Genomic DNA, 25,988 nt, shown 5'->3' with positions numbered 1-25,988 from the left:
TAAACAAAGTTATTCTACATAATACATGGTTTTACTGAGAACATGTCAAAACACCTAGTTAAGTGAAGGAAAAGTGTGTAACACAGTATTACAAATTTAGGAGTTTTTTATTTTCTTCTTTTAATGCCAAATAAAGTTTGACTGGAGTAGAGGCACTTTTAGCACTTTTATCTTTGTCTTCAATGATAAGGGATTTGAATGGCAAAAGAAAAAAAGGGGGGAAGAGGCAAAAATAAATGATTCATTATTTAATATCAATTTCTTTATTGCCAATTCTTCAAATATTCAAAAATTGTACCAGAATAATTCTGCTTCTGTATATCCAATAAATAAGAAATTAGTTTAGACTGATTATAGAGAGATATTTTCTGGCAAGATGAGAATATAGAAACATTACAGTAGAAAGGCCAATTTTCATTAAAGATGTATACCAGTAGACAAAGTCAGATATTCAGACACAAAAGGATTATGAATTATAAATAATTTCCTGGTTTTTGTTTTTTAGTAACAAGAAGAAAGTAAATTAATGAGAAGTATTTTGCGTGATTATGCATTGAGTCAATACTTTACCTCTGGCTTGAAAAAGATCAATTTCTTTGGTTAGACAGTCAATGTCAATCTGCAGTTGTCTATTACAACTTCTTAACTGCTGCATTTCTTCAAGCTGAAAAATAATTCCATGTAAGATGGATCTCTATTTAATCCTCAAATACTATTCATGTTAAATTGGGGAAAGGGAAGTGTTTAATATAGGGTAGGAAATGGAAAAAAACAACAACTTATAAATGCAATTTTGTAGAAATAAAGACTTTTTATATGATAGGGTACCTGACCTTATGTTAAAATATATCAGTTATAAAAGTTATGACAAACTTACTGAAGGAATTTGGGATATGGAATTCGATCTTTTTAAGCGCCTTCGAGTTAGGTTATTCTCCATTTCATTGACCTCAGATTTTAGTTTATCCAGCTTTTTCTTCTGAATCTCAAGTTCTCTTTGAAGCCGTTCCATCCTGGCCTTCTGGTGTACCAGTAAAGCTGCAATACATTATTAGTAAACATGAGGTCCTGTCCACATTATTACTCATTAAGGTAATACTTCTGAAAACCTCAGAAGCATAAGTAGAAATCAGTATTTCTGGGAAGAAAAGATTTCTTTAATTCCAAGCCTATTTTATTACAGCAGGGACATTTTAAGTGCTGATAATACTTTAAAAATGGAAAAAGTGATTCAATTGATTAAAGTAAAATGAATATTGGCCACATGAATTAATATTCTTAGACCCGCATATTACAATACTGACTTCTGATTCTTCAAATATATGAATATGTTCATCTGAATAAGTCGAATACTTCCAATAGTCTTCTGAAAGATATGTAAATTTTCTACACTGAAATCAATTTAATAAACATTTAAGTACCTACTATGTGCCAAGTTCTTAACTAGATCTGGGAAGACAAGGGCAAGAATAAGAAAACAATTTGCCTTCAAGGAACTAAAACATGATTCTTAAACACACTAAGGCTAATTCTACCAGAACACTGGCTCTAGGACACTGCCATTAACCCTGGGTAAGTTACTTAATGGTGTTAGACCTCAGTTTTTTCTTTCTTAAAATGATGGTGGAGAGAATTTGGATTAAGCACAGCAGGTCCTTTTTAGCTCTAAAATGTATGATTCAATGAAACAGGATAAACTAATAATTTCATAAGGAAATAATCAACTACTATCCTGGTCACTGAATAATACCATATGGTACATTGTAGAACCTAGGGTACTAACTGAGGTTTGACCTAGGGTAGTACAAAAACAACTAAAAAATGTTCAATGGACTCCAATCTTAGGTGAGCTCAGACAGCGAGATGGTAGAGGATAAGACAGAGTGCTGTGCTTAAGAGTCAGGAAGACCTGAGTTCAAACATGGCCTCAGAAACTTAACATTGACTTAGGACAAGTCATTTAACCTGTTTGTCCCAGTTTCAGGGTTGTTATGAGGACAAACGAGATAATATTTATAAAGTGCTTAGCACAGTTCTTAGCTCACTGGTACTATATAAGTATTTATTCCCTTCCCTTTCTCCTTTGCTGACCAAAGGATCAGACACTAATTATAAAAGTTACAGGTTTATTCCTCTCTGCTTTTTCTTTCCTTATCCCAAAGAAAAACTGACCATATTGGAAATATTTGTTTAGAACTGTGGATTCTATTAGCTATTAGATTATTAATGAAGGAAAAAGAAATATAGGAAAAAGAGAAAAGATATGCAAAAACACTTACCTTCCATTCTCACTTCAAATCCTTTATCCTTAAAATACAAACTTGGCTAGAAAGACCACCCAAATCACAAACAAAGGTTTGTTGGTTTGTTAAAAAGTCATAGTGAAGAACACTATATGTATTAAGAATTATTAAGCATAGAAAAAGTGAATAATGAATTAGGTTTGATTATTATGGAGTTGATCATTTCCCAATTGAGTATAACACAAAGGGCAGCTAGATATTCTTTTGACTAAAAGGCATTGATCCTTGAGACCTGAGCCAAATACTTTTAAATTTGGCTTTTTGAAAAAGGTATATTTGGGAGACACACAAACTGCTTCTAATAGGAGTGAGAATGGTAGTCAAGGTGGGAAGAGTCTAGTTTGGGGAATCCTGGCAAATTTTTGGTCCAAATGAATATGGAAAGACAAGAAAGAGTATTTCAAAACTGTTTTTAAAAGTTAAAACTTCAGAACAAACTCATTTATACAGGAGAATTTCTCAAAATGGGTGCTACAAAGATTAGTGCCATCTATCTATCCCTTCAGCTACTTGGATGCAAGAAAGTCTCAGAGAGCTCTTAAGCCATAGCCATCACTATTTTTCTCTTCATATCTTGAACAAAAATGTAAGCTTTTTAATACTAGCCAGTGAATTAGCAAATAAAGGAGGGAAATGCTCTGAGTACTGGTAGAAGCATTCAGTAGCTAATAGTCAGAGAGAATGTAAAGGTTAATAAAGGGATATAAATATGGGGAGAGGAGAGGGCAGAAGTCAGTTAAAGCAAGAGGAGAGGGAAAGAACCAAACTGTTAGGACACTGACTAAAACTTTTCCTCTATATCAGGCTAGCACATAGAGTGGAGGAAGCTAGAACAGGAAGGGTTCTGGTGTCATGACCTTACTTGTAAGAAATTAAATCACTTATTTGTTTGAGAAAGGACATTTAATTTAGAAGAGAAATAACAAACTGCAGTGGTCTTTTTTTTTCTATAAAGAATATTACATAGAACAAAACCTGATACTACAGACCACTATTTAGACATAGAAATACAATACAACCTCAATAAAAGAAGCAAAATGTAGAAATTAAGTCTTTTGCATGGGAAAAGGTGAGAGAAGGGTGACTGCTGAAGACAATTATGAAAAGTAGAGCATAGCTGGAATTCCTCCTTGCCTAACACAATAATGGAGTGGCCTAAGGTCAATATATTGAGAATATGTATTTACCTGGGAAAAGAGCTGTACTTACACACATCTAACACTATAAGCTAAAGTTATACAACCCATTTGAATCCAATTCCAACATATATTTCAGATATTTCAAAGGAATGAGAAGGGGCTACAGAGTTCCATAATGTAAGTTAGAAACAATAAGAAAAAAAAGAGAAATAGGGAGTGGATAAATAAATTGAGGTGGTATACATGCCAGCACATATAACTTTGGTATGCATATATCTTTGTTGTAATAGTATTTTGTGAACACAGTAAGATCTCATATAGCTATTAATTATTAATGAAGGAAAAAGGCACCACGATAGTCAACAGTCTCAATTTTTATATTTTTGTGCAAAAAGTGCCTGCTATGCAAATCATCAGTTAAGTAGGATCTTCTGGGGACTTGAATGGGAATTATTACAATGAAAATAAAGGACTTTAAAATCTTCCCATTGAAGCATGGTACAATGGAAACAGAAAGAATGAGATCTTGATTCCAAAAGACTTTGCTACTGACTACCTGTGTGACTCCTAGCAATCAATAAGCATTTAAATATCTACTGTCTTCCATTCCATAAATTAAATAAAAAGGATACACAAGGTAAATAGAAAATAATTTTTATGCAGACTAGATTGATATGAAAGAGAGGAGAGGCCTGGGGCAGGGAGACTGAAAAATAAGTTAGTAAAATAATTTAAGTAAGTGGCAATGTGAAATAAGGTGGTAACTGTGTGAATAGTAAAAAAAAAAGTGGTTGTTTAAATGAAGATAAGAGGATGCCTGTAAGAGATAGTGAAGTAGTAGAACTGACAAGAATACACAACTGATAGGGGAAGACTGAAGAGTTGAGGCTCCAAGGTACTGAAAGAACCTGAGTGGCTAGAAGGATGGTCATATCCTTGACTGAAATGGGAAAGGGGATTGGCAGGTTTTGTGGGTGAAAAAATGAGTACTTTTTTTGGAGTGCTTATAGAACATCTAGTCCAAAATATTCAACAGGCAATTGGTGATGTAAGGTCTAGATCTCAGAAGAAAAACTAGAGCTTAATATACAGATCTCATCTATACAGATGATGTGTGAACTGAACCTTGGAACTGATGAAATAAGGGATAAGGGCCCAAGACAGCACCCCTAGTCACAGTAGGACAGAGGAATAGCCAGGTAGATCAGAGAAGACAAGAGAGGACAGTGTCACTAAAACTCAAAAAGGCTGCTCAATCATGTCAAATCCAAGATAGGTAAAAAACAAGGTCTGAAAAAAGAAAAAGGCACTATGCATGATCAAGAGTTGAGAAGTAAGAAGAAAGTTAAGTGAAGTCAAGAAACAGGTATCTTTCTCTAGGGGTATGATGCCAGGAAAGGAAGAAATGACAGGGGATCATAGATTGTAGGTTTAAATGATGGTTGTTGTTTTTTTTTAAACCCTTACCATTAGTCTTGGAGTCAATATTGTGTATTGGCTCTAAGGCAGAAGAGTGGTAAGGGCTAGGCAATGGGGGTCAAGTGACTTGCCCAGGGTCACATAGCTGGGAAGTGTCTGAGGCCATATTTGAACCTAGGACCTCCCATCTCTAGGCCTGGCTCTCAATCCACTGAGGTACCCAACTGCCCCCCACTCCCTTTTTAAGAATGAACATTTGGATAATGAGAGAATGAAGATTTAAGAAAAAGGGGAGAAGCTGTATAGCTTAGTGGATTGAGAGCCAGGCCTAGAGATGGGAGGTCCTGGGTTCAAATCTGATCTTGGACATTTCCCAGCTGTATGACCCTGGGCAAGTCACGTAAACCCCATTGTCTAGCCCTTACCACTCTTCTGCCTTGGAACCAATACACAGTATTGATTCTAAGACAGAAGGTAAGGGTTTAAAAAAGAAAAGAAAAGGGGAAGAAGTCAATCTGGGCCTCAAATGACAATGGTAAAATCAGAGGGCTAGTCTAGATCACAGATGTCAAACTCAAGCAGAAGTAGGAGCTTTATCATACATGAGGATCCCTATACATGCATATTGATTGAGAAAATCTTATTTTGTTAAATGTTTCCAAATTACATTTTAATCTGGTATGGTCAGTAAACCTGTTTGATAGCTCTGATCTAGATGACCTCTAAAATCCCTTTCAATTTAAAACCCATATTCTTAATTTTTCACTCAATTAGAATTTGTAAGGTTTTAGAAAGCTTTCATTCATATCTCAATAGCATTTGGAACTCTAGCATATTTGGGGATGATATTAGGGAAAGAAAATTAAAAAATTACGGATTATAAACTCCTCTAAAAGGCAGAAACAATATCATATTCAATTCTGAATTTTATGTATTACCTGCTGTCTAGCTCACTGTACCATAGATACTTAGTGAATAAATTTAGATGAGTAATTAATAAGAATTTTCAATTCACTTTAAGTTGTAAAAATGCAGTATCAAGAAGCTAAAATTTGTGGTTTATTTTAAGGGTTCCTTGAATGATAACATTGTGTTTTTCAATATGATTTATGAGGTGTTTTTACATATATTTTAAAATGTGACAATAAGGTCACAAATGATTTTTTTTGTTGTTGTCGAGCTATTTCTAACACCAAAATAGCCCAAGGAGCACATTAACATCTAAATAACTTAGTTAGATCTTTTAGCCAAGAAATCTTAGATTATTTCTATTTTGCTTTTAATGGGGTAACAAAAGGAGAAAGGTTTAAGAAAAAATATTATAACAATCTGTACTCCAAACTGAGTATCAGTGAGGTAAAGTATGACGTTTTTATAAATCCAAATTGATTTATAAATCCATTTTCTGGCTATTAACATTATCCAAGTTCTGATTACATTAAAAGCTTTTAAGAGGCTTTAATAGAAATAACTACAAATGATACCTGAAAAGAACACTTTTCTGGGCAATTTGGAAAACTTTTTTTCTAGTCAATTAAGATCACAGATCTAAGGATAGAAGAGCACAGAAGCCATCAAGTCTAAACCCAATGAGGTCATATGACCTTCCCAATATTGACCCATTTTCTCCTCTCCTCACCTTACAACTGTTTGTCATGGACACAAAGTTTAGAAGGCAACAAAGTTTAGAAGACATTTTCTAAAAGAAATAAATTCTTCTCTTTCCCACTTAGACTAGATTTGGCAATCAGGGTCCAAAACAAACAAAACCCCCAACACCAACAAAAAACTCAATCTAGTCTTAACTTCTTATGTTTTCTTATTTGTAGATAAAGTGGAAACAATAGCTTTAGCCAATATTTTGCAATAGACAACAAAGCTCATGATCTGGATAGTGGCTGGAGTGCTTATTTTAGGAATTTTTAACATCATCAGCATATTGTTTGCACATAGTAGGCACTTAAAACATTTGTTCAACTTAATTGAATTGTTTAAAGGTAAATAATGCGATTAATAGATATCTTATTTACTGAACAGCCCAAACAAAATGTTTCATCAGAAACTATTATAATGTACTATAATATATATTTATAGTATACTACATATATGCTATACATGTATATACTATATTATATGCATGTTATAATATACACTATGTATTTAAAAAGTAAAAGAAGGAAATTTCTTTAAAATAAATGAATATTATTTTCCAGGATAGTATAACTCTCAATTATACTATAAGGTTAATTTGTAAAAATGTATGATTTAAACTATATTTTAATGGCAACATACTAAGGATCTAGAAAAGATACTCTTAATAAATTCATACATAAAATATAGTATGTTGATGTATATTTCAAAGAATAATTAGAAAATATGACACTAGGGACTTAAAACAATTTCTCTGTATTTTATTACTGCCATTATTATCAGTCAAGCTAAATGGAAAATAAAGAATTGTGCCTTTTGCAGTAGAACTCTCTTATGATGATGACAAACAAGGATCAATAAAGCCCCAAATACCTTATTCTTCATTCTTTCCTATTCTTAATCTTTTTTTAATGATGCCTGTTAATAGTTTATCATTTTCTTTGCATTATAATTGTCATATATTTAGCTTTTGGGATAAGAACTCACTATTTATCAAAAACTGCTGAGAAAACTGGAAAACACTACGGCAGAAACTAGGTACAGACCAGTATCTCATATTCTTTTCCAAGATACGGTCAAAATGGATATATGATTTAGATATAAAGAGTGCTACCATAAATAAATGAGGGGAACATACAATTGTTTACCTGGCAGATTTATAGAGAGGGGAAGAATTTATGACCAAATAAGAGATAAAGAGCATTATAAGATGTAAACGGAATAATATTGATTATATTAAGTTAAAAAGCTTTTGACAAACAAAATCAATGTAACCAAGTTTAGAGGGGAAACAACAAACTGGGAAATTTTTCTCATAACAAATTTTTCTAATAAAGATCTAATTTCTCAAATGTATAGAGAACAAAGTCAAATTTTCAAGAATATAAGCCGTGTCCCAACTATCAAATAATTAAAAGAATGTGAACAAGCAATTTTAAATGAAGAGATCAAAGCTATCAATAATCATATGAAAAAATGTTCTAAATCACTCAATTAGAGAAATGCAAATTAAAACAACACTGAGGCACCATCTCACACTTATCGGATTGGCTAAATATGATAGCAAAAGAAAATAATAAATGTTGGAGGGTATGTGGCAAAATTGGGACATAAATGCATTGTTGGTGGTATTATGAACTGATCCAACCACTCTACATAGGGCAATATGGAACTGTGCCCAAAGGACCATAAAATTGAGCATACCCTTAGATCCTGTAATATCATTATCCTGGGTCTGTATTCCAAAGAGATAATAAAAAAAAGAGAAAGGAGCTACTTATACAAAAATATTTATAGCAGCTCTTTGTGGTGGCAAAGAACTAGAAATTGAGGGGATGCCCTTCAAATGGGGAATGGCCACACAAATTGTGGTGTATGTTGGTGATGGAATACTATTGTGCTGTAAGAAATAATAAGCATAATTATTCCTGAAAAAACTGAAAAGATCTATATGAACAGATGCAGAGCAAAATAAGCAGAACCAGAAAAGCATTATACACAATAACAGCAATATTGTATGATGATCAACTGTAAAAACTTGGCTATTCTTAGCAATGCAATGATCTGGGACAATTCTGAAGGAATTAAGCGAGGGAATGCTATCCACTTTCAGAGCAAGAACTACTAGACTTGGATGGATATGGATCAAGGCATACTATATTTCACATTACTCTATTTAAAGTTTTATTTGGGAGTTTTGGTTTTGTATGAGTGTGCTCTTACAATAATGACCATTATGGAAGTATGTTTTATATGATAATACATGTAATGGCCCAGATCAAATTGCTTACCAATGGGGTGAGTGGAGGGAGACAGTTTGGATTTTGGAAAATGTATATTGAAAATTATTGTTAATGTAATTTGGAAAATACAGTATTATTATTTTATAAAAATATATTGTTAATAATTATAAAAATTGATCAATATTCAACATACCAGAAATACTGCTCAACAACTGAATAATTATTCTGAACAGAACTCTAAATAGTAAAATAAACATCTCCAAATAGTATTGAAATATTTTGCAATTTTGAGAATTGATACATATATAACATGTTTTCTTACTCTGCAAAAAGTTTAGCTGCCATGGAAAATTTTTCTATAATGGTGTGTAATGAAGAATTCTTTTTTGATAGTAGATTTGAATGGGTGTTGTGATTTCCTGGCTGGTGATGAAATAAAAAGAGTTCATTCTGCCATTTCCTACAATATAAAATGAGTTCTATCAAATGGACTTTTGGTTCTCAATACCTAACAGGCCAATGATTCAAGGGAGTCTTGCTATGACAGGGAGAGATTTCTGAAGAGAATCTAAACATAAAAGTAAACTATAAGAAAATATTCTTTGGCAGGTAAAGTCAGAAAGGCCAAAAGTAGTATGTTTGTTTTGTCTCAAGGAAAAAAACTGCAAATCCTTTGCCAATAATCTGATTCACTACTGATGAGCTATTTTCAACCTTTGATTTTTTTTGGGGGGGGGGTAAAAGATTCAACATAATATCCCTATCTTTTTGTAACTGTTAAATTGACATTGTAAACTAACGTATTTTGTTTCTTCTAGTTGGCACATGCTCTTGTGGCCTCACAAGTCTCAGTTTTAACTCATTTGCTGGTTTTCTAGTACCACAGTTGAGTGGTACTAGAGCAGAGCCCTCAGAATACTTTTACTAATTAACTTTTACTACTCTCCTTTCCTCCAACTCTATAGAAGTATCAAATAATCTATATTAAAAAAGTAATATTCTATTCTGAAATGCCTCTATTGTAGCAATTCAGGTTTCAAATATTGTAAGAAAATGAAGGTATTTGTATGTGCTATCTTCCAGTTCTTGAAGAAGAAAATCAAGAACAAGTTTTTCTTTTGATTTTCTTCCAAACTCCGTTGAAACACCAAGTTCCCACAACTTTAGGAATATTATTTTCACAAATGGAGTCAGACTGCCCTACAAATCTGCTAATTTGTTACACTGGGAAGTATCAAACTCAAACAGAAACACATCCCAGTAGACTGCATAGTGCCTTAGAAAAATTACAATTTAATATTATATTTAATTGTATTTTAGTTATGATGTTAAATAACCCCCAATTACATTTTAATCTGGTTAAGAATATCACTGGCCATAGCTCCTGGGCCATGTGTTTGACACCTCTGTTTAACACATTGAGGGAGTTAAAAAAGTATAGTAACTCACTGCTAAAACAATGATAACTTTTTACCTGAATTCAATTAAGGAACTGTTTTTCCACAAAAAAGTTTGAAGAGTTACAGGCCAGGAGCAGAGAACCTACAATTCTAATCTCTCTCTTAAAGGCCCTTATCTTTTTCCTAACTCCCATCAGTAAGAGCTGCATTGGTACCTGGATTTGGCCAGCAGTGACAAAGAGATTCAGTTAGGAGACAAGCTGAGTGCATATATATATGAGGTACTAACATGCCTCCATATACACAGTATGAATAAGTGACTGGGACTACCTCATCTGTCTGTTCCTTTTCCCATTGGTGGGGGGGAAGGAACAACAAAAAATTTCTCCAAAAAATAGCTAGTAAGAGTCTGAGGCTGGACTTGAACTTGTTTCTTATACTAGATCCAGCACTGTAACATCCAGCTGTCTCAAAATAATATGGCATATCCTACTGCAAAGTGACTTAGTATTTTTTTGTTTATACTTAGTTATGTTCACAAAAAAATTCAGTATCTATTTAGAAATCATTTGCCTAAACACAAGAAAATAAATTCTGACACACATATGCTTGAGTCAAAGAAAAAATTCTAGTTTGGAAAAAGATGAAAATTGTAAAGAAAAATGAAATTAGTCATGAGATATTCAAACACAAAGGTTCCTGGGGGTGAGGTGAGGATAAGAATATTTCTGGTGTGACTATCAGTCACAAAGTACATGGGAAATGAGTAAGCAGGTCTCACTCGGCACAATCCCTACTGTAAAACTCACAAAATGTGGTATATAGTCAGATGTTTCCAGCAAACTTATTGGAGAACCATGACAACTTAAAAGGCCGCAAAATGGTTACAAAGTGAGCAAGGTTATCATATAATTCTCTAACTATAATTACCTTTATAGGAATGAAAATTTTTATTCCTTTATGCTGCCAAATTGGTACCTTTCATTAAAATTAAAGCAAGCATACTTTTCATCTTTATTTTTAAAAGTAATATAATTTCTAATCAAGCACTTAAGGCACAAGGAGATGTGTGTAGAAAATGTGTAATTTCTATATTAAAAAGAGTTTCACATGGCACATGGTATGGTAGGGTCAATATTATGACCTAAATTAATAAGAAAATACTTTGCCTCTAAGATAACAATAAAGTAGGCCAGTAGAGCTGGAAAAAAATGGTCAAGCAAAAGCAGTTTGCTCTGATGACTAGAAAGCACAAATTAGGGAGCAATTAAGGCAAGAATGCTAATTATTCTAGTACTTAAATTCCTAAATATCAGATTTAATGAGAAAAACACTATGGATAAAGAAAGTAAATACAATTATTTCCTGGCAATTTCTCTAAACATATTAATGACAGAAGTTAGAAGAAATCAGTTTCCTTCCATTTTTGAATTTTGATTGCAAATAAAGAGCCCTGGATTTCACAGCAATTTATACAAAATGCTGAATAGTTTACAGTTTAGCATGAAACAATAAAACCTCTCTTTGGAAAAAGTTTAATGGAACATGTATCAAGTTTTTAAACAGAATAAAAACACAATTATTACTCTTCCAATCATGCTGTTATGTTATCTGTAAAATTTAAATTTCATGATGGAGCTTATTTTTATATATTAAAATTCAAATGAATGGTCTTGCAGGTCCAGGGCCAGGACATATTTGTTGTTTTACCATTACTATAGAATATAATAACATTGATAAGTTTATTACTTTAAAGCAAAATTCAGGCCCAATGGAAAATAATTTGTTTTCAGTATTAGTATTACCTTGAGTGTAGGCAGCATCATCAGATCCCATACTCAGTTTCCGGGCCTCACTGATCCTATCCACATGTGCTAAAACAGGGTCAGTGAGATGTTGAATACCCTCAGTTTCTACATAATGATCAGGGTGGTTTAGAAGATTTGTAAGTTCAAAGGTTGGGGACACCACCCCTGGAGAAACAGCAGGTGGCTTATTTGGAGAAACTGTTATTTTAAAAGTATATTTTGTATTAGGTTGGGTGACCACAACTCGCGGAGAAGTTGCAGTGGTGTTGTTGCCTACTGCCCGACTCTTGGGTGGGTGGTGATGAATAAAGGCAGGGCCCATGCTTACTTGCCCAGACATATTCCTGGAAGCAGCAGATGCTCCAGAGTTCGTTGATATGAAGAGAGTGGGCTGGTTCCGCATAACCTGTTCATCTCCTGTGGTGGCATTAGCAGAAATATAGACCTTCGGCTGACTGCGGGATATCACCTCATCTGAATTTGGGGGGCTGGCAGCAATGTAAACAGTGGGCTGACTTCGAGTTAATGTATGGCTATTGACAGAGGAGGGATTATTAGAGGTTCGAGATCCAGAGGAACGTAGTTTTGAAGAATTGTTTCTTTGTGGAGGTTCAAGTTTGATTTCAATTTGGTTTTTGCGAGGTCCTGTTGAGATATTCTGAATGTTAAATTGGCTATGGGCAGAAGACTGTGAGCTACCAGATGAATGAATTGTTGGTGGTTGAGGCGTAGTAGGTGAACTGATAGGCATATAGACATGAGAGGTCTGATGGCCTTGCTGGTTTGTCTGTTGTGTTGAGGTATGTGACATAGGATTAGATGCAGGATAAGTAGTCCAGGGACTAGGTTGTGAAGGCTGGTAGACTTGTTGAGGGTGCATGGGATTAAACTGAGATACCCATCCAGGATGTTGTGGTGTCTGTCGAGTTGTACCACTAGGAGTTGTGATGTAAGGTCTAATGTAGATAGAATTTCCCTGTGGACTATTTAGTCCAGGTGGAGGTACACCATGTATGTGCAAAGATGTGGGAGTATTACGACCAGTCTGAATATTTGGGGCTAAAGTTACCATAATGGGATTGAATCTTGGAGTTTGTTGAGAAAGGCTAGACACTCCTTTGCTGCCTAAGTGAAATCCAAGGTGTGGTGTTGAATTTGAAGCGCCAGATGTGTTGGGCATTCCAAAAACATTAAAGCCCTGTGGAACTTGAGCTGGTGCTGTTTGAGGCTCCTGTTGAAACAATTCACTGTTGGACTGACCACTTTGGAGGTGTCCATCACTGATACTGTGAGTTAGAGTTCTACTTCCATTCATTCTACTTCCTTCCCTTCCATGGTGATACACATTTTGTGATTGCAAGTCCAGATTAAGAGAAGTCATGTGATTTCGTAGACCAGCAATCCCAGAATCATCCGAAAAATTCAAGTCTCCTTCACCATAAAGATACTTTGTACTCTCTTGTGATAGAACAGCACAACAGGCATCCAGGTTATTATTATTCTACAAAACAAAACAAAATAGTTTGATGTCAGCAACCAAAAATTCAATTTTATACTTTATTATCATTACTAAAGTTTTTTAGATGATCTTTGAGGTCTCATCCAGCTCCAAAACTATGTAGTTGGTAAGCACAGTTATTATTTATTACACAGATATGAAAGGTTTCCAGGTTTGTCTCTGTATGCAAGGGTCTGGCAAATAGTAGGTGCTTAAAAAATATCTGTTCATTGATTAAAAGCAGAAATATAATCACTGGCAAAGAAAGTAGAGTTCTTCATTATAATCATAAAAGTGAGAGACTGCAGACTGGCAAGATGGCAATCTAGCTCTAAATACAACTAGTCTATCTTCAGCAACTTATATAGGCTACTAATAAATGAAAGTAACACTTTCTGTTCTATTTTAGGAGAAACAATAAATATTGTATCCAAGATAACAACTGAAATCAGAATATATGAAAACACAAATGAACACTATTGAGTTTACTCTATATGTATTTAATCAATACCTACTTGTTAAGGAATACATTGCTATTCAATCAATCAATCACTTATTAAGGGCCTATTTTGTGGCAATATAAAAACAAGAATTCTAGTGCTCAAAGATCTTAGATTTCATGACAATAGATAACATACATATATTGGTAGACTAAAAATATATACAAGGACGGGGAAACAATAGCAGTTGGGAAGACTGTATGTAGAAGGGAAGAATCTCATCTGACCTTAATCAAAACAAACTACGGATACTAAAGAAGTTAAGAGGAAGTACAATTTTATTTTATTTTATTAAAACAAAAACTCTTATCTTCTGACTTAGAATCAATACTGGACATTGGTTCTAAGGCAGAAGAGTGGTAAGGGCTAGGCAATGGGGGTTAAGTGACTTTTCCAGGGCCACACAGCTAGGAAGTATCTGAGGCCAGATTTGAACCCAGGACCTCTTGTCTCTGGGCCTGGGTCTCAATCCACTGAGCCACCCAGCTACTTCCAGGATGTACAATTTTAGACATGGTGTTTATAGGGTGCAGAAAAAAGGATATAGAATGTTGTGTCTGACAGCAAGAAGGCCAATCTGTTTGGACTTTAAAATATGTAAGGGTACGTAAAGTATAGTAATTCTATGAAAAATAGTTTGGAGCTAGGTTGTATAGTACTCTATATGTGAAATGGAAGAATTTGCATTTGATATTAGAGTTTAGGAGTGAATAATTGTAGTTTCTTAAGCAGAGGAATGACATGATTAGACCCATGCTTTAGGGCCACCACTTCCTAAATACACATTTTAGTTTCTCCTGTGTGCTCAATAGAATGTAAAAAAATACTAGCAACTTTTTGTTGTCCTCAAAATTCCTTGATGGATATTACTTCCTCTATCTACCTTTTAGATTTGCTTAAGAGTTAAAGTAGGACCAAAAAAGTCATTTTGAAAAGTTAAAACCCTATTATTATTCTCTTCCTCCCTAATGAAATATTTGGGAGCTGTGATAGAGGCTGGCACTAGAGAAAAAGTGCGACTGAAGAGTATGTGAAATTGATCACCTTGATGGGGGAGGGGCCCTCTTGGGGTACATCCCTTCCTCTGCTGATTTTTTTTTAAGACAGAGCAATACTCTATTTACTTTCTGATGGGAAATGTGAAAGAGTATATATTTAATTGATAGCAGGCATTTATTAGGGTAAGCGCAAAAATAGTTTCACAAAATTCAATGAAAAAGGAAACAATGTTATTATCCTTGGGAGAAAAAAACACCACACAATAGCCATAGTTTCTGGTTTTATATTGATCATAAAAGCTATAATCCCTAACTATCCCAAGCATTCAATTTTCAAAATTCTATGCTTAAAAATAAGACAATAGATCTTAACCCTAAGTGAAAAATATTGACATATATGTACTTAGCTCAGCTTTTTTGGCTATCATAAATTCATATATTTGAAATGTGCTATTTTTGAAAACAATTCAAGATAGAGTCAAGCAATTTGAGATATCAGGTTTATTTATAGGAATCATACATATAATTTATTATTTTTAGAACCTAATTTTTTTCACAGTAAGTTTTCTTTTAAATATAGACATATTCATTATAACAATAAATATTAAAAACTTAATTTGAATCCTATAGTAATTAAGTGAACCATGAGTAAAGGCATTACAGGTTATCCAAAGGTCAGCTTAAATTTTTTTTAAACTGCCTCAGCTCTTAAAAGATTGAAGGAAAATGGTTTTAATATGCTTTGAAGTACACATGGACCAGAAATTAATTTACTTAGTGTATGCTTATCTTTATTTGGCTTGAAAATTTAGGAAACTTTTCAGGATTAGAACTGATAATTAAAAAAAATTGTTCTGTATATTTCACTTAACTTTTAAATCTCACAATAACAAGGTCTTGACACAACTGCCTAGACACATTAAAATCCCAATATAAGCCCCAGAATTGATATATCTATTGTGGATTTCTTAGAATCCCCTTAGGATTCTTAGGCTACTCCTAGGTCAGACATAAATTTATGACCCTTAGCCAATAGCAGCTAATTGTCACATTGGACATTCATTACACTGACTCTTCCCAAACCTTTTCATCCCTCTTCAACTCTTCCAAGGCTTTCCCTGCCCCGATGAAAAAAATTGAGTCCAGTTGCCAAAAGCTCCATCTTCTACCCTTCTCCTCATCTCATGTCACCCACACGTCTTTAAGTTACTATCTCCTTTACCTGTCTCACATAATGAGGTGTTCTCCTTGGCCAGGTCAACCATTCTACATCTCCTCTAGCAGATTTCCCTGTCCCAATCTCACTCATCTTCAATTTCTTTCAGTTCCCTGGCTCTGTCCCTACTATGTATAAACATTTCTATGTCTCCTCTATCCTCAAATGGAAACTGATTTCTCTTCAGATATCAAAGATCTCTTAAATGTCAAAGTTCTTCATTCCTCTTTGACCTCTTTGCATCTTCTAATACTGTTGATCATCTTTTTTTCCTTGACATTTTCTTTGATCTAGATTTTTCATGACTCAATACACTTCAAAAGGGCTCCCTTTAATCTCTGGGGGCAGTGATGGAGAGCCTTTTTTTGGGGGGGGGGAAAGAGGCATGGGATGTGAGAAATGTCCTTAGGCACCTATGGAGAGGGGGAGGGGAATAGCCCAGTTCTGCATCCTTCTGGCTTTCTAGTAATGATCTCTGGCAAACTCTTGCTGGTGTAATGACATGTGTGCCCACAGAGAGGGCTCTGAGTGACCCCCTTGGGCATAAGTGTCATAGGTTTGCCACCACAGCTCTAGGGGCAAATATAAAATTCTTTAGTGTTCAAAGTTGTTCATAATTTAGCCCCCCACTTTCCTAATCTTTCTAGTCTTCTTATAATTTCCTTCCCACCCCTCAATTCCCTCCAAAAAATATTCTTTAGTCCAGTGACACTAGACACATTTCTATTCCTTGAACAAGAAACTCACATTTCTTGATTCTGGGCATTTTTACTGGCTGTCCTTCATGTCTGAAATGCATTTTATGATATCCTTTCTTTCTTCTAGTCCAAGCTCTTACAGGAAACCTTTTTCAGTCTTAATTTTAGTGTATTCCCTTTGTTGATGTCCTATTTATCTTGTATAGACTTGTCTGTACATAGTTATTTACTTATTACTGAGTACCTATGGGTCTTTTACCTTTCTTCCTATCCTAAGCACTTACCACAGTGTCTGGAACATATGGCCTTAAAAACACTGTGGTGAAACTTAAAAAAAAAAAAAGACTGGATCTCTGATTGTTTCTACTGAGGGAGTTCTGGGAGATGAAACTTCCTCCTTTAAAGAATATTGTCCCCTCTTCTGCAATTTATGAGATTCTCAGTGCCTGAAGCACTGAGAAATTAAATGCCTTACTCCAGGTCAAAAGATCAATATTCAGAAATGGAACTTCCCAGATCTTCCAGATTTTGAGGCTCAATGTCTCTATATTAAACTTAGGGATTTCTAATTAAATCAAATTGGTAGGCAAAACTAAGTATATTAAGGCATCTGAGATTTTCTGACATGTTAAGAATCAATAAAAATTGAATATATACAAGCAGTTTAATGGTATATTATGCATGTCATTAAAGAAAACACTAATAACAATGTGGATTGTGATCCATCCTGTTTTTTCCATGTCTTCCTATAAAACCACTGGATTTCTTGATACCACAGGAATACCACTGAAGCATGCAGGCTGGCCACAGGTTAACTCTCCTTTGTTCAGACAACCAATGAACAAACATAAAGAGCCTACCACATGTCAATCGCTGTGTTAGGAACAAGGGATAGAAATAAAATTAAATAATCCCTACTCTAAAAAGCTTACATTCTAATGAGGAAGGCAATAGGCAGAAAGAGGAAGAGAGAGAAAATATAAAAAGTGGTGTCCTCTTGTATAAGAGCAGGAGTTAAGAAGGATAGGAAGAAGGTTATCTAGAAGTCGAATTTCTAGAAAAAGGAGGGAGAAGGACCTTATAACCACCTTCATTGTATGGGTTGGTTGGACATTTTTGATTGAATGAACTTCAAAAGCAAAAAGGTTGCTGAGTGTTGGCTGAAATGGCTGTGGAAGCAAGAAATATTCTGGTTTTACCTCTAGGATCAAATGGTTGGAGGTTTGAAAGAAGGGATAGCCAATGATAAAGATAGCCGAAATGGTATGTGTATAAGGCCGGGGAGGCATGGAAGATAGTTATAGGTTTCACTGAGGGCTGGTAAATGAGTGTGACTGGCCATTACAAAGTAAAGTTTGTTCATTAAAAAATGGGAATTCAGGGGACATCATGGAGAGAGAGGAAGGGATAGAAATGTGAAATAAATGGAATAGAGTTAAGGAGGAAGGAGATAGGAAAACCAGAGGTAGGAGTTAAATATAATTTTCTCATATGGCTGGCAATTAATCCAGGGATGGGAGAGAACAAGAAGCTGGGGACAGAAGTGACAGAGGAACAGTGAAGTTTATAATCCATCAAGAAACATTCATCAAGCACCTACTTTGTATTTGCACTGTGCAAAGCTTAGGGGATACAAAAAGGGGTACAAGACAGTTCTTGTCTTCAAGGATTTTAAAGTCAAATGGGGGAAATAGCATGCAAACAAATAAACACAAATAAGATATATACAGGAAACAATTAAAAGAGGGAAAGCACTAGTATTAAGGATTGGGAAGAACTTCCTGTAAAAGATGGGATTTTAGTTGGGACTTAAAGGAAGCCAAGGAAGCCAGATAGGCAGAGTTGGGGAAGGAGAGCATTCTCAGTATGGGAGACAATCAGAGAAAATCCCTAGAGTCAAATGGCAGTATCTTAGTCACTATTGGGTATGGTAGAGGATGTTGGGCCAGGCCTAGGGCTGTGCCCAGCAGGGTGCTAGTCTTGCTATTTAAGTGACCTATTTTTTTCCCAATAAAAGATTTATCTGATGATGGCCATTGATGAGATCACAGATACAGTAAATTATCAAAGTTAATGAACTTATGGTCAGGAAATATGAAAAACAAGTAGATTTCTTAGTTGAACTATGCTCATTGATCTTTGGATGTGGAAGGAACTTAAAAATCTCTTAGTCCAGAGTCATTTTAAAAGCTGGGAACACACACACACACACACACACACACACACACACACACACACACACACACAAAATAACTATGGTCAATTAACTGATGAAAAACTTAGCATCAGAACATGTCTAATACTATGAATCTGAATTATAAAACAACAGAATGATAACTGAGTGATTTCTTTCAGTGTTTAAAAAAATCAACATAACTTATATCTACATCTATAGAAATAAATGTACACTGACCTGTAACATGCACCTGGACACAACAACTTCAGGTACCTCAGGAAATTTTTGTCGCAGGTCATGTAAAACCTGAAAATCAATTTGGTGGCTTCCTTGGGCCATTCGTATACTGCCTAATCAGGACTGTTGTTCAATAGGCAGTTCTAGGCCTTAGTGAATATAGTATTCATCTCTTCTGTCCAAGCATTTTCTGTAGAGAAAAGAAAAAAAATTTTTTAATGAATTCCTAGTTTTAAAATAATTGTAGTTTTAGAGCAGTTGTTTCAATATTAAAGGGTGGCTGTTTAGGCTATAACATTTTACATTAAATATTAAATTTGCTTTCTATTTCCAAAGTATTTTTTCTTTGTAAGACTGAATGGTACTTTGTACTTTTGATAGTGTATATTCTCTATTAGTAAAGAATTCTTAGTCAAACTAGCTGAGCTGACAGGCTTCCAAAATAAGAATCTGCTGTCAAAGTAATTTTTCCTTTTCCTTTCAGAAGGACATCAAATTACTTTGCTAAATTACTTCTCTATTAATGCTTGGTAGACAAGCTAACCAGTGAGAGAGTCTTAGTGGCTCCACTTAATTCTTTGAACTAAAGTTCCTGGAAAAAGCCTGCCTCTGTATATTGATTTATGTCTTTTTTTTTTTTTGTCAGAAAATGAAAATTGTAGTTCTGAGAGTTTTCTTTTATACTTTAGGTGTCAGGAAACTAAAGAAGAAAATCCAACAATCAAGTGCAGTTATCATTGGGCTGCTTAAAAGTTCTATAATCTGTTTCCTTTTGATGATCTCTGTTCTGTTTTTTAAATTTTTCGAGAGTACTCTAAAAATATAGGTATCCCTTCTATATCACTAAAGTCTGGAAAATTCATGTAAAATATTTTGGCCCTCCCTTTGTCCCAGAGAAGTAGTTTAGATTTTTTCTTTTTCTTTTATGGGGTATTTACAGTTCTTTCCATACATCTGAGTTACTAAACTTTTAAAGACATAGCCACATTTTTAGCCTTTGTAGGTCATTTGCTAGCTTTCATGTTCTTTTTTTGGAACTTTAACTTTTTATTTATTTTAACTTTGAAAAAGAAATTTTATGTATTTATAGTACTAAGGGGTAAAATATTAGCATTATACAATACCATACATATATTTTATACATTTCTGAATTTCTAAGCCCACTTATTGGCCTTCATGTGTTGTCTGTGGCTTCCACAAAACTCCTCAAAGATTTCCATTTAATTTCTTATGCTGACTCATGATACATCAAAACTGAGATGGGTAAGGCATACCTGAACAAAATTTTTGTAAAAATATAAAATTTTTGGGGCAGCTAGGTGGCATAGTGGATGGAGCATCAGGCTTGGAATCGGGAAGGATTTGGATTTAATTCTTGGCTTTAGGCACTTCCTAGCTGTGATATCTCAGGCAAGTCACTTAACCCTAATTGTTTAGTCCCTCTGCACTTCTATCTTAAAATTGATTCTAAGACAGAAGATAAGGGTAAAAAGAAAAATATAATTTTTGTTCAAGGTATAAAGTATATTTATAATCACAAGGATATTGATTTTGTCATTTAAGATATGAACCATCATTCTTATCAAACACTGAAATTAAGTAAAAAATGTAAACATAAATGCCACATAGTACATTTATATTCATATAAATTTACCAGAGCATTAACTAGAAATTTTTACAACTGGATAACTAGGGGAAGGGCCATCATTTGGGCTTATGTAGAGGAAGGGGATGCTAGTTAATACAATGGTCTGAACATTTAATATGTTGAAAATGTATTTATTTCCCCTCATTTCTGATAGCACTTGTCATTTATCATTGGATTAATTAAGGTGGTATCTTTAGAGTTGTTTTAATTTGCCTTTCTCTAATCAATGGCAATTTAGAACATTTTTTCACAAGGCATATGTGATTTGCTGTTTACCAATTATCATTTGGGTTATGATTCTTCTTTCTATAAATCTGACTCAATTCTCTATATATTTGAGAAATGAATATATCAGAGGAACTTGACTTAAACATTTTTAATATTACTTCAATTGTCTGACAAATAGGGAAGAACAAAATACAAACTCAGAAGAGGACAGAAATGACAAAAAGGGAACATGTAAAGTCTCAAAGGAAATTATGAAAAGATGTCAAGTTCCAAAAGGACCCCTGGAAAATCTTGAAAAGAAGTTTAAAAAACCAAATAATAAAAGAATTGACAGAAAGACTACATCTGGGAAGAAAAAAGTTGAAGAAATCAACCTAAAAATTAGAATAGGTCAAAAAGAAATGGAGGCACAAAAATACACAGAAGAAAACAATTTCTAAAGACTAGACTAGACCAAATGGAAATGGAGGCAAAACCCTAAAAACCACAGAAAAAAACCCCAAATCCAAACAGCTCTTTAAAGAATAGGATTGGATAAATGGAAAAGAAAATACAAAAAGTCAAGGAAGAAAACACCCTAAAAAATTAGAATAGGGCAGATAAGTACTTCATTATCTATGGTATCTTTCAACAAAGTTTCCCTGAGTATCTCTTTGAATTAGATCTATTTGAACTTTTGTCTGAGATTTGATAGTTATCCTTGCCTTTTTTCATTTCAGTGGAAGTTTAATAGCTCCTCCTTGAGTCCTTTAATTTAACTCTTTGTGAATGTTTCCAAGTATGTCTCTTGTGCACAACATATTATTAGACTGGTTTCTAATCCATTCTACTATCTGCTTCCATTTATTTTATGAGGTTAGCTCATCCCATCCATATTTACAGTTATGATTACTGCATATTTCTCTCTTTGCTATTTTCTTCTGTTTATCCTTCTCTCTTTTTATTTTGTCCCTCCTTAAAAGTCTGTTTTGCATCTAACCTTCCCTCCCTTTTATCACTCTTTCCCCCATCTCTTATCTCCTTCTTCTATTTCCCTATTGGGTAAGATAGATTTCTATGTTCAACTGAATATGTATAAATATTCTTCCCTCTTTGAAGCAATTCTAATGAGTGATGTTCAAGCACTGTCCACCAACCCATTTCCCTCTCCACCATAATAGTTCTTCCTTGCATGCCTCTTTTATGTGAGAAAAGTTTCTCCACTCTATCTTTCCTTTTCTTCTTCTACCAGTGCATCCCTTTTTCTGATCCTATATTTCTGTTGGAGATCCCAACATAACTGATGAACACATATGACTTTTTTTTTTATAGGTAGATTCTTTCTAACTGCCCTAATAATGATAAAGTTCATAAGACTTACATGTCACATCTCCCCATATAGGAATGTGAATAGTTAACTTTATTGAGTTCCTTATACTTTTTCATGTCTATTTATTTATTTTTTTTATGTTTCTCTCATCTTCTGTTTGAATGTCAAAATTTCTATTCAGCTCTGTTTTTTTCATTAAAAATGCTTGGGAGTTATCTATTTCATTAAATAATCAATCACCCTTCTTTAGAATTATACTCAGTTTTGTTCAGTAGGTTATTCTCTTAATTATAATCACAGCTCATTTGCCTTCCAAAATAGTATATTCCAAGCCCTCTAATCTTTTAATGTGAAAGCTGCTAAACTGTGTATGATCCTGTGTCTCTATAATATTTGAATATTTTTTTTCTGGCTGCTTGAAATATTTTCAGAGAGTTTTGGAATTTGGCTAAAATATTCTTGGAATTTTCATTCTGACATCTCTTCCAAGAGGTGATCAGTAGATTCCTTTGATTTTTATTTTACTCTGTAGATCCAAGATATTGTATAGTTTTCCTTTAAATATGACATCGAGGCTCTTTTTTTGAAATCATAGCTTTTATGGAGTTCAATAATTTGTAAATTATCCCATTTCAATATATTTTCCAAATTAGTTGTTTTCCACTGAAATATTCACATTTTCTTTTTGTTCTTTCTTTTTTAATAAATTCTTTTGACTTTGTCTTATTATTTCTTTTAGTCTCATGGAGTCATTAGCTTCTACTTGCCCAATTCTAATTTTAAAAAAAGTTCTTTTCTTCAGTAAATTTTTGTGCTTCTTTTACCATTAGGCTATTTAATTTTTTAAGTGTTTAGTACTTTTTGCCTTAACACATTGTTATTCTCTTTTCATAATTTTCTTGTAACACTTTCATTTCTTTTTCCATTCCCTCCTCTACCACTCTTATCTATTTTTAAAATTCTTCCATGAATTAAGAGTATTAAGAGTCTAAGGTAGTAATTTATCAAATATATAAGGAATAAGTAAAATTTACAATCAAGCCATTACCCAGTCGACAAATGGTCAAGGGATATGAACAGGCAATTTTCGCATTTAGAAATCAAAACTATCAATAATCACATGAAAAAGTGTTCTAAATCCCTCTTGATTAGAGAAATGCAAATTAAAACAACTCTGTGATACCACCTCATACATAGCAGACTGGCCAATATGGCAGCAAAGAAAAGTGACAAATGTTGGAGAGGATGGGGCAAAAATGGGACAAAATTAATGCACTGCTGATGGAGTTGTGAATTGGTCCACCATTCTGAAAGGCAATTTGGAACTATGTGCAAAGAGCTTTAAAAGAATGCCTACTCTTTGACTAGCTTGATGGGTTTCAGGCTTCCCCCTTAATAAACCATGTGTCCACTATATATGAAAACCTTTCTAGCTAACAGTAGAAAGGCTTTTCACTGGAAAGCTGACTACCTAATGTTGAATTATTTTAGCCACAGGAATCCATGAAATGCACAAAAATGCAGAATGATCCTGGCAGCATAGTATAGCAAAATTATACTAGATGAATTTGAAGGTAGAAAATCTAGGTTCAAGTCTTGACTATATTATTTAATAAAGTTTTACAAAATCACTTTTCATTTGCTCAATTTCCTTATCTGTGAAATGGTGCTTCTTCCAACTCTAAATCAATAATAGCTTGTGTACTTCCCTTCATCTTCTACAGTGATGCTGGTATATTAGTAGGAAAAGGATTATTAAGAATAACATAGTTCTTAGGCTATCTGCAAGCATTAATAGTTAAAAATGATAATTTATAATCTTTGTCCAAATAGCAAGGACAAATAGCACCAATAGCACACTACTAATGGAACTGTAGTCATATTAACATTCTTGTTGTAAATGAAAAAGGATACGTAAAAAGTTGCAGTTAAATGAAAGTGAGAAATCATGGTTTCTCTTCAGGAAGTAAAGAAATTTAATTCCAAAAGCATTTATTAAATGCCTACTATATGCAAGACACTGAATATAAAAACAAAAGGAAAAACTGCCCTCAAAGAGCTGATACTCTTTTGGGAGGAGGTGAGGTGTTACAATTTTATGTAGTTATGTATCAAATAATCTGAAGGAGAAAGAGTTCTTCTAAGACAGTGATGGTGAACCTATGACACAGGTGCCAATGATGACACACAGAGCACTCTCTGTGGGCACATGGCTGTTCTCTCCCTGCCCATCCCCGGAGTTCATTACTAGAAAGGCAGAGGGTCTCAGATGGAGCTACTCCCCTTCCTTCTCCACACCTGACATTTTTTCACATTACCCTCCCCTCTGCCCAGCAGCCCAATGGGAGCACATAGGGAGTAAGGTGGGCTGCTCACAGCTCACAGGTGGCAGAGTTAGAGGGGAACAGAGGTCTTGGGTCACTCCTCTCTACACTTGCTTAGGACATTCCTCACTTCACCTGCTCCTCTGCCCAATAGCCCAATGAAAGTGCTTCCCTGTGTGGGGTAAGGGTGAGGGCAGGATGTGCCCAGCACTTCGGGGGGAGGGGAGGACCAGCACTCCATCTCTAAAAGTTCTAAGATATGCTACATGGACTAATACCTTTAAAAAAGCTAAAGATTGTTTCATGCATTGGGTATATTACCTGTGCAAAAGCCTAGGGATAGGAAATCAATTATCGAATCCAGCAAGCAGCAAATGCACCACTTTGCCAGAATGTAAAGTGAATGAATGTGAATTTAGTCTGAAGCCAGACTGGGAGGCACTTTAGAAGCCAAATTAAGGAGTTTTATTTCAGCCTAGAGACCTTGGGGAGCCACTGAAGATTCTTGAAGCAAAGGAGTGGCATGGTCAGACCTATGCTTTAGAAAGATGGCATTGTCCGCTGTGTTAAGGATAGACTGATGAAGAGCAAAGGCAAAGGACATGCAGATTAATAGTCTGTTTTAAAGTGAAAAGACAGGCCTCTATTTTCTCAAAAAGTTAGATGTCTTTTAAAGGGAGGCAGTGAGAAACTATTAAAAGAAACTTGAGGAAAAGAAAAGAGATTTACAACAGCTGCTACTATTGGCAGAATGAGTTTCATTGTGCTCCAAAAGGCAACAAGGAATTTCATGACTTAGTTGGTCAGTTTCATTTCTCATGATGGATATAAGAACATATAACACCCTGAAGATAATTACAGCTCACATTCCAGCAACTTTGTGAAAGGTGAAATAGTAGAAAAACTCTATGTAGAGTTCAGTGATATCCTCCTAACTAAATTAACATAAACCTCAGTACTTAGTAACTACATTGGGAAAGTGGGCATTATATGAAAACAATGTTAGGAAATACAGATTTGAAATGTTTCAAAAAATTAAAAAGCCAACAGTTGATGATTAATCAAGACACTTCTCTAGTACATATTATGATTTCCTGAATCTCTAAAGACAGTAAAGAGAAATATTTCTGATGAAGAAAAGAAAGAAAAGCTTTCAGGAAAAGCAGGTGCTAATGTCCAGAGAACTTATCAACA

The 25,988-nt window shown here is 34.4% G+C and overlaps 1 protein-coding gene across 6 annotated transcripts in view; it reads right to left on the bottom strand.

Moving 5' to 3' along the window:
* TAB2 (TGF-beta activated kinase 1 (MAP3K7) binding protein 2) overlaps positions 1–25,988 on the bottom strand; it is a 105,296-nt gene that overhangs the window by 7,674 nt on the left and 71,634 nt on the right. For all 6 annotated transcript variants that reach the window (XM_001370795.4, XM_007484706.3, XM_007484704.2 and 3 more), the window contains 4 exons: positions 19,286–19,475; positions 11,960–13,463; positions 878–1,038; positions 571–664 (listed from right to left, as the gene is read on the bottom strand). In XM_001370795.4, coding sequence (XP_001370832.1) covers positions 571–664; positions 878–1,038; positions 11,960–13,463; positions 19,286–19,387 — 1,861 coding nt within the window. In that variant the 5' untranslated portion in view covers positions 19,388–19,475. The remainder of the gene's footprint in view (positions 1–570; positions 665–877; positions 1,039–11,959; positions 13,464–19,285; positions 19,476–25,988) is intronic.

This window comes from Monodelphis domestica, chromosome 2, assembly GCF_027887165.1.
Source record: "Monodelphis domestica isolate mMonDom1 chromosome 2, mMonDom1.pri, whole genome shotgun sequence".
NCBI lineage: Eukaryota > Metazoa > Chordata > Mammalia > Didelphimorphia > Didelphidae > Monodelphis > Monodelphis domestica.
The sequence above is the reverse complement of the archived record's forward strand: the minus strand, read 5'-3'. Positions and strand labels throughout refer to the sequence as shown.